This window comes from Hylaeus anthracinus, unplaced genomic scaffold (genome assembly GCF_026225885.1).
Source record: "Hylaeus anthracinus isolate JK02 unplaced genomic scaffold, UHH_iyHylAnth1.0_haploid 11985, whole genome shotgun sequence".
Taxonomy (NCBI): domain Eukaryota; kingdom Metazoa; phylum Arthropoda; class Insecta; order Hymenoptera; family Colletidae; genus Hylaeus; species Hylaeus anthracinus.
The window spans coordinates 6088684-6096240 of NW_026534333.1; the positions used below are offsets into that span (position 1 = coordinate 6088684).

General features: G+C 37.2%; 1 protein-coding gene across 1 annotated transcript; it reads right to left on the reverse strand.

Moving 5' to 3' along the window:
• Positions 1 to 2340: 2340 nt before the first annotated feature.
• On the reverse strand, positions 2341 to 6870 carry LOC128887260 (sterol O-acyltransferase 1). The gene is made up of 9 exons (XM_054142964.1): positions 6412 to 6870; positions 6161 to 6231; positions 5816 to 5952; positions 5292 to 5459; positions 4841 to 4989; positions 4625 to 4764; positions 4167 to 4330; positions 3521 to 3794; positions 2341 to 3052 (listed from the first exon to the last, which is right to left on the reverse strand). The coding sequence occupies exons 1-9, from the start codon at positions 6521 to 6523 to the stop codon at positions 2636 to 2638; spliced, it is 1632 nt and encodes a 543-aa protein (XP_053998939.1). The 5' UTR covers positions 6524 to 6870; the 3' UTR covers positions 2341 to 2635.
• Positions 6871 to 7557: the final 687 nt, after the last annotated feature.

Sequence of the window (7557 nt, forward strand, 5' to 3'; positions counted from 1 at the left end):
AAGCGCGATAATCGGTTACATGGATTTTACCGATTATGCTTGTCGAACGTTTTATTTTTCGCGTGAAATCGCAACGAAAATGATTCTAATTGATTCTTCTCTCGGCGTTCAACCGTGCGATGGAAATTTCAATGAAATAGCGAAAGGAAGAGGTAGTGGGTATTAAGTGCCAAGTAGAGGTAACATGAGTTTTCAAAGACGGGACTTTGATCCTTTGCGATCTTCGATGCTTTCTTTTACTTCGATTCCACGAAAGAAAATTTTGTGAAATTAAGTACTGCAACGTCTTTCCTTCCGTCACTTTTTTCTTTTCGAAAATCTTCGTAATTCATAAATGTTCCAAAGATTTGAAAGCCCGATCTTTCGAAAACGGACGCGTTGTCTTTGTACAAAATAGAAGAATTTGGTTTAAGAATTGAACGAAGTTTAACGAAGCTGGTGGAAACCAGCTTGAGGGAAACGGATGCTTAGAGAAACAGACACGGAGATATATCAGAGAAGGGCAAACATTTGTTGTGAATACAAATTTCGAATAAAAGATGAACAATGAACAAGGAAATCGATCGAATAGACATCACGAATACATTGCTATACGTTCGTTTGCATTCGTTATCTATTAAAATTTGCCCATCTCTGGAATGTATGAACAGAATGAACGAGTTGTATGCCTGTCACCGATTAATAATACTAAAGACGGAAATAAATGATATAGACGACACTTACGATTACTTTCCACGTGTAAATCGGTAAAAGTTGTATTTTCGAATGGGATTACCGTAGCATAGACAATATATCTTCGGTGGAGAGTGACACGTATATATTCAATAAAAATCAACGTCGAATGTAAAATCAGCCATCAGACGAATCAAATCTTGTCCATCTTCGGTGACAGCCATGCTGTACGATTTTTCTAAAGGAAGATTGTCCGGTGCTTTCGAGAAAAAAAAAGTGTATGATTTATTTTTTCAATACTCACGATCGTGTACATAGAGCTAAGACGTATTTACACTGGTAAACGGTGCTGTAACAAAAATAGAAAAGCGACAGCGATGGACATCGAAATTGATTCCATTAACGCGAAGAATGGTGAAAAGAAAAGAATGAGAGAATCGATTGATTTCTGTTTTTTCTATTATTTGTTTCATGAACAAGAAATTTCTTACGAGCTACTTGAAAGCGTTTCGATACTTCCGCGTTAGATTGCTTCATTTGTCTGAATCGTGTACGTGGTCCCGAAGACCTTAGAAACTATTTCAATGACTAAAACAATGCGTTTAAGATTCGCCAGATGACGCATCGATTGTAGATAAGAACAATATAGTTAACAAAAATGATCATGTTATCTCACTAGGGGTCTTTACGAAGAGTTGGGCACTGATGTTAATGAAACTTTGTAAGTAATTAGGGAAGTTAGTTTTAAAAAATTTAGACAAACACGTTTCATCCACGAAACCATAATAAAATTTTGTAATAAAATAAGTATTTGTATACTTGTCGTTATATCTTTGTGAGTGTCATGAGAATACGTGGTCCTACCATGGTCCTTCGGGGTTTTTTTTATAAGCAAATGAACACGAGTGAAATATTTTCGTACTCACTATTCTATCTACAAAGTTTCACTAAAATTGCTGCGTAACACTTGATCCCCTTGTTAGTTTTAAAAGTTTTAATCCGTTATCGTCGATTTCCTCGGTTCTCTGTCGCCTGATGGACACTCCTCATCCGTTTTACAGGCAAAGTATCATACTTCAGATCCTGAATCGTGTAATTTCGTCACTATCTTAGAATGTTTTACAAAATGCCTGTACTTTTTCACGTAATATTATTTTACAAAATATGCGTGCGAATTCGAGGTTGTAAAATTCGTTTCGGCTTACGTATCAGAACGCGTTGGTTTCCTTAGACGACTAGCTTTGTTGAATACAATCCTGAAGTGTGAAAAAAATGATACGATATCGCGTGGAATTTCGAAAAAAAAAGTTATATGCAGTGCACGGAATATGTTATTTCCTTACGACACATGCGAGAAATACAAATTTATGAAAATAAACTCGTGTATAAATGTATAACTATATTAGCGCATCTGTGTACATATAAGCATTGACCTGTATAGAGAAAAGATCTATATACATACGATTATATAATATATTATATACGATTACCTTTATCGATGACAAGTGTCTTCGAAACACGCCGAATCCACGAGATGAGTATGTAAGCCTTGATAATAAAAATGATATCTCTTTAGGAAGCGGTCGCCCGCGTTTCTTCGATTTTAACTAATTATAAATTATTGGAGGAGAATCGAAAATGGAGGAAAATACAGAACAAGAAAGCAAATAATTAAGAATCGTTTATTTTACTACTTCGACTATCAACTTACTCCTGTTTGGTACAATATCACGTTCACATGAAACTAACTTATATCAATGAGTATCATCGACGAATTAAATACGATATATGGAAATAATACTAATTAAACTTTTCAATGGTATTTATAACTAATGTAAACGGAGAATCGTCTATCGAAATCTCCAAGATGACAATGAGATGTACCAATTTCAACCGGTGTCTATAAATATCGAAGATGAAATTTAAGTGATTGTAAACCTACGTGAATCTCGTCGAACTCTGCTCAATTGTAAATACAAGTCCAGCTTCTTGGGATCATAAAATCAAAGAAATCGTCGCGAGTGGGAGGACAATTGACTCTCGCGAAATATTCCATGCAGTAAAAACTGACTAACACTCCATTGCCTAGACACAAGCTGAGCCATATCAAGATATTCCCTGCCGAATTTAACACGTACATGACGAGTCCTACCCCACCGAATAAAACAAGCAACACTGGATAGAAGAACTTGAACGTTAAACAGAGGATATACTCGTGGAAGACCGCCGAGGTAGCGAACACCATGAAGACTGCCAGCTTCTTGTTCCGCGATGTTAAGTTTTCATAGACGTCCTTGTAGATGTACGTATACAGCCAATCGTGGACCACGATGTTCCAGGTGCGGTAGTACGTACTGTAGCTGTTCGAATTCCACCAGTCCTGAATTTGAGAGCATTAAATTAAATCAGAGATTCTTGGCAAGAATATCGTAAATAAGGAAAGTTAGAGCGAGGAGTAAAATTCAACGAATGATACGAATTCACCGTCGTTTTGTCGGAGTAGACGTAAACCGAGTCCTTGAATCGATAAACGTTCTTTAGCGCTTGAGAAAGCTTTGCAATTAGAGCTGTTCGAGACCCCGGATCATACGAGAATCTCAAATATTCGTGACGAGATTGAACGGCGTTAGTCGAAAGCAAGTATTTCGAAACTCGTGGAAATGATTCCGTGTAATACGAACATGACTCACCCTTTGGAACGTACGTCACACGTTCCACGAGTATTTCTCATGGGATTTTATTAGTTTTATTATCATATGCGTCATATATTGCTCCATTCAAAAATTTGTTTTTTTTTTTTCTTCACTATATCTTTCGAGTAAAGAATAAATTAAAAAATTCAACATACTTTATAAAACATCTTGTCGGCGAATCGTAATAGCTCCGCGCAGGCATTCATCCAAGAATGCAGAAGGCAGTAAAATCCACTGACAAATAGAATTACTCCAGGCAGTATCGAACTGAGTATATTTAGGAGCAGCATTTCAAGGTCTATCGGTTCTTTTCCATAATCGCGATAAGTCGGTTCCAGTATCCGTTCGTAGATAATTGCCACGAAAAAGATGATCGTCAATACCTCGGCGAAATTAATCAGAACAATGTTCCACCGAATGCGTTTTGCCCTGTAAGAATACTCATACTTTAGATAATTATCGCGAGATTTGTTACTTTGCACTTTCGTCTACCCGCATTGAATTGCGTTATTTTTAAATCAGAAGAATACGACACGATTTTCGTGATAAACTGATTATCATTAATAACGTAGTATGTATAATAATATGTGATACAATATTATGGAGCCGTATATCCAAAATGTTAACTTTTATTGATAATCCATAGATATCGATATCGCATACGAAACGAGTGTACCTACCGTTTATAGTATCTCTACATATATTTGAACGAAATAGGAAGCTTTCTTAATTTATCATGAAATTTAATTATTTTTGCATTTATTCGTTATGCCATGCAACAATGTTAAATTCGGAGTTTACCTAGGATAGCTGTCTTGGTAGATCAACGTCGGGGCGAACATGAAGTAAACAAACGTCGAAAAATCTGGAACTTTTGGCTGCGGTGTGTCCGAGTGAGGCTTGTACGACAGAAATCTCGGTGCCACGCTTCTCACGAAGGCATGTATCTTCATCACCATTCGTATCTAAAACAGAACCCAAAAAGGTACACATTTTATCGCTATTTTTGCAATATTAAATTTCAAGATTATACGCATTTATAATATCTTCCATCGAACTTTCTGCAAAGCTACGATTTTTCTTTTTGATCCTCAGATAAATGAGATCAAAGGGTATATAACGACCTCAGGTATACCGATATTTTTTATCGTTCATTATCAAGATGTCTCAGTTTCAATTGTCGACGTAAGCCTTATCGATTACTGCTCTTTGAAATGTATTTTGTTCAATTGTTTGCATAATTAAAATACTAAGTGTACTTGTTCCATAATTATTATTGTACTGGATGCTACGGGTAGATCTTGATGGAGCACAGCTCCCGCGGAAAGTGTGATGAACATGGTATAGTAGAGAACGATGCCTGCTACCCACGTGTAGTCCCACAGGTTCCTGGCAAATGCTGTAAAAGCAATTCTATTAGATTTAGATTAAGATTTTTGAATCTTAAGATGCGAGTTGAATTTTTACAGATTTACATTTCGGTGGCCATTTGACGCGTTGCGTGGCCCAGTAGGAAAAGGCTGCGTGAACACATAACGTTGAACCTTTCATAAGGGACCAAATGCAAAATACCATTGGAAATTTACCAAAACCACGTCGCACTGTGCCGATAGCCAGGTTGGGTCTAGAATAACAGATTAGTTTAATGATAATTAAAACATATCGCTCGATAAACGAGCGTAGAAGTTAAGATTGCTTTTTAAATGTTACATATACAAATTATCGCAAAACAAATGTTACGTTGAATGTAAATTGTATTGTATTTTGCGGACAATGAAAGTGATGTAACATTTTTTTGTATCACTCTTTATAATTTATTTGTTTCGTGATACATGTGTCCAGATAAGAGTCATGCTCGTATCTTTTGTTAGCAGCGCGATAGGAAGAGAGCGTAAATGAGTGCAAGTTCGGTGCTGGTGTACTCACAATCCGGTGATTCGCATGTCGTTTATGGCTGTATGTATCATCAGCAATATCAGAGACGATACTAGGACATTATAAATAGTGCGAATGTGTTTGACTTCGTAAAGATCGGTCAACATGGAATTCCTATGAAGGAATTGTTTAATGGGTAGAACGTCGTTCGTAGATTTCCTATAGAAAAAATTATGTCTTACATTATAAATGACCTGAACATTATAAATTACGGTACGATCATTTCTTTGGCGTACAATTTCAAGCGAAAAGTGGAAAGGTAGTAATTTCTGGTGTTATTGTATAATACATTAACTCTTTAACCTGTAACAACGTGTGAGTCTCGTGGTACAGAATTCGATTCGAACATGAAAAACACGAGTCAGACACAACGTATGAAACGGCGTAAGGAATTTTATACCTGATTATGGCATTCGCGGTTCTACAGCAAATCGTAGGTGAAAGGGTTAACGTACATCATGTGAGAACAAATGAAATTACGTTGGGTCTAAGAGTAAAATGCTCCGTGGAATTACCTTCTGTTACAGTACTTTTCTGTCTCGATAAAATCTTTCATCTCGTGAATCGTTGCTCTGTCCATTTTTCGCAGTATATTTAGCATCGCATCGATCATTCGGTTATTGAGGTCTTCCGAAATTTCGTGCTTTATATCCTATGAAATAAAATAGCTTAATTAGTTAATCGTTGTAATACCGTTAGAGATTCTTTCGCAGGGCAATGAATTATCGATTTACAAGTAGCAGAATGTGATTGATACACGATTTCGAATTTCAGCGAGACATGTGAAGGACACTCGAACCGTAACATGAACTAATTATAACGGAAATATTACCGAATAATTTCACCGCGAATTAATATACCTTCATTTGTTCCTTCAACTCGATACTAATCAAGTTCCTCCCTTTGTTTTCGTAGAGTTGGCTGGACATCTCTGCACAGAAATTTAATATTCATTTTATAAGAGAATTCTATTTCCTCGATTGTCGCGTGCTTGACAGCCCCAATCGGAAATTTTTCAAACATAAAAGTACAATTCTTCTATTTTCCTCGATACCGTCTGTCTCCCATAGAAAATACCGATAAGAACACAATGCTAATTGCGATTACTTACCACGTTTCTTGATATTCTTTTCACTTTCACCTAGTTTTTCGTCGACGAGCTGTTGCTCGGTAGCTACGTTCTCCTTTTCCATTTTTTCGTCGCCATCGACACGATCTATCATGTTTTATTCGATAAATCTACGCCTATCGTTCTTCGCTAGGAGGAGAGATTTATACAAATTTTGTCGAAATATTTTTAACAACGCGCTCGAAACTCGAGGCTCAGAGGGAACAGTCGAAAGGTGTTCACGCGAACAAGAACAGACTAGAATGAAATCAACCGTCTCTTTAGCACTCCTTTAGAATTAACGATGTCCCGTCGACTTGATCCGATGATGACTACGTTTGAGAGTGAACCGTTTATGCTTCTTGGAGCACGAACGTCAACTGATCTCGTACCAGCGCGAATCGCGAAGAGTATTAGCGCTACCAATGCTTATCGATATTTCTGGTAGGTCGCGGGTCGAAATTGCTTCTATCGTTTTTCTTTGTATCAGCACGTGTCTTTTCCTTAAAGTTGTCTTTAATCGTCGATGAGTGCACGCACACCGAGACCGTTCTTTTCTCGCCCCTCTTCCGATTAAGTAATCGTAATAGCCGTTTGCGATGGGACCAAGACGTGTGCAGTTAATGTTGATGCGTTCGTGTTAAGAATTTATTTATTTGTATCAGTCGGCATAAAGTTTGATACATGGTTACAATTCACATCGAAAGTAGAGCAAGTGACGACGGAGCATGTACATTTCTGCACGACTATATGTCTAATAGAATAAGTAGTAAATAGAATATGGACAGCGATTAGTAATTTCGCCTTTGACGGCTGACTGTAACATCTGACCCAATACGCCCCTGTAGGAGGTCTTTTTACTTTCCAAGCTGTCCACGAGAAAAGTATTTTAATCGACGTTCTATTTTCGAAAAGGATAAGTATGAAAATTTGTCGAGTACGCGTGTACCTGATTTAGTTCGACGGATTTTACTATCTTACTGTTCCGAGTATGAGAGTACTTCCGTGCTTCTTGCAATGTTTACAAACATTGTCAACATGACGATATCTCTTACATCGACTTTACTTTCTTTCTATGCTTATGGTCTACAATGAAATCCGTCGAACTGAAACTGGTTCAAGTGCACGCGTACTCGACATTGAAATAGC

Coding starts and splice junctions, on each gene's coding strand:
- LOC128887260 (XM_054142964.1), bottom strand. CDS start 6,523: ATGATAGATCGTGTCGATGGCGACGAAAAAATGGAAAAGGAGAACGTA. Junction 6,232..6,411: donor AAAGAATATCAAGAAACGTG/GTAAGTAATCGC, acceptor ATTTCTGTGCAG/AGATGTCCAGCCAACTCTAC. Junction 4,990..5,291: donor GACATGCGAATCACCGGATT/GTGAGTACACCA, acceptor CTGTTATTCTAG/ACCCAACCTGGCTATCGGCA.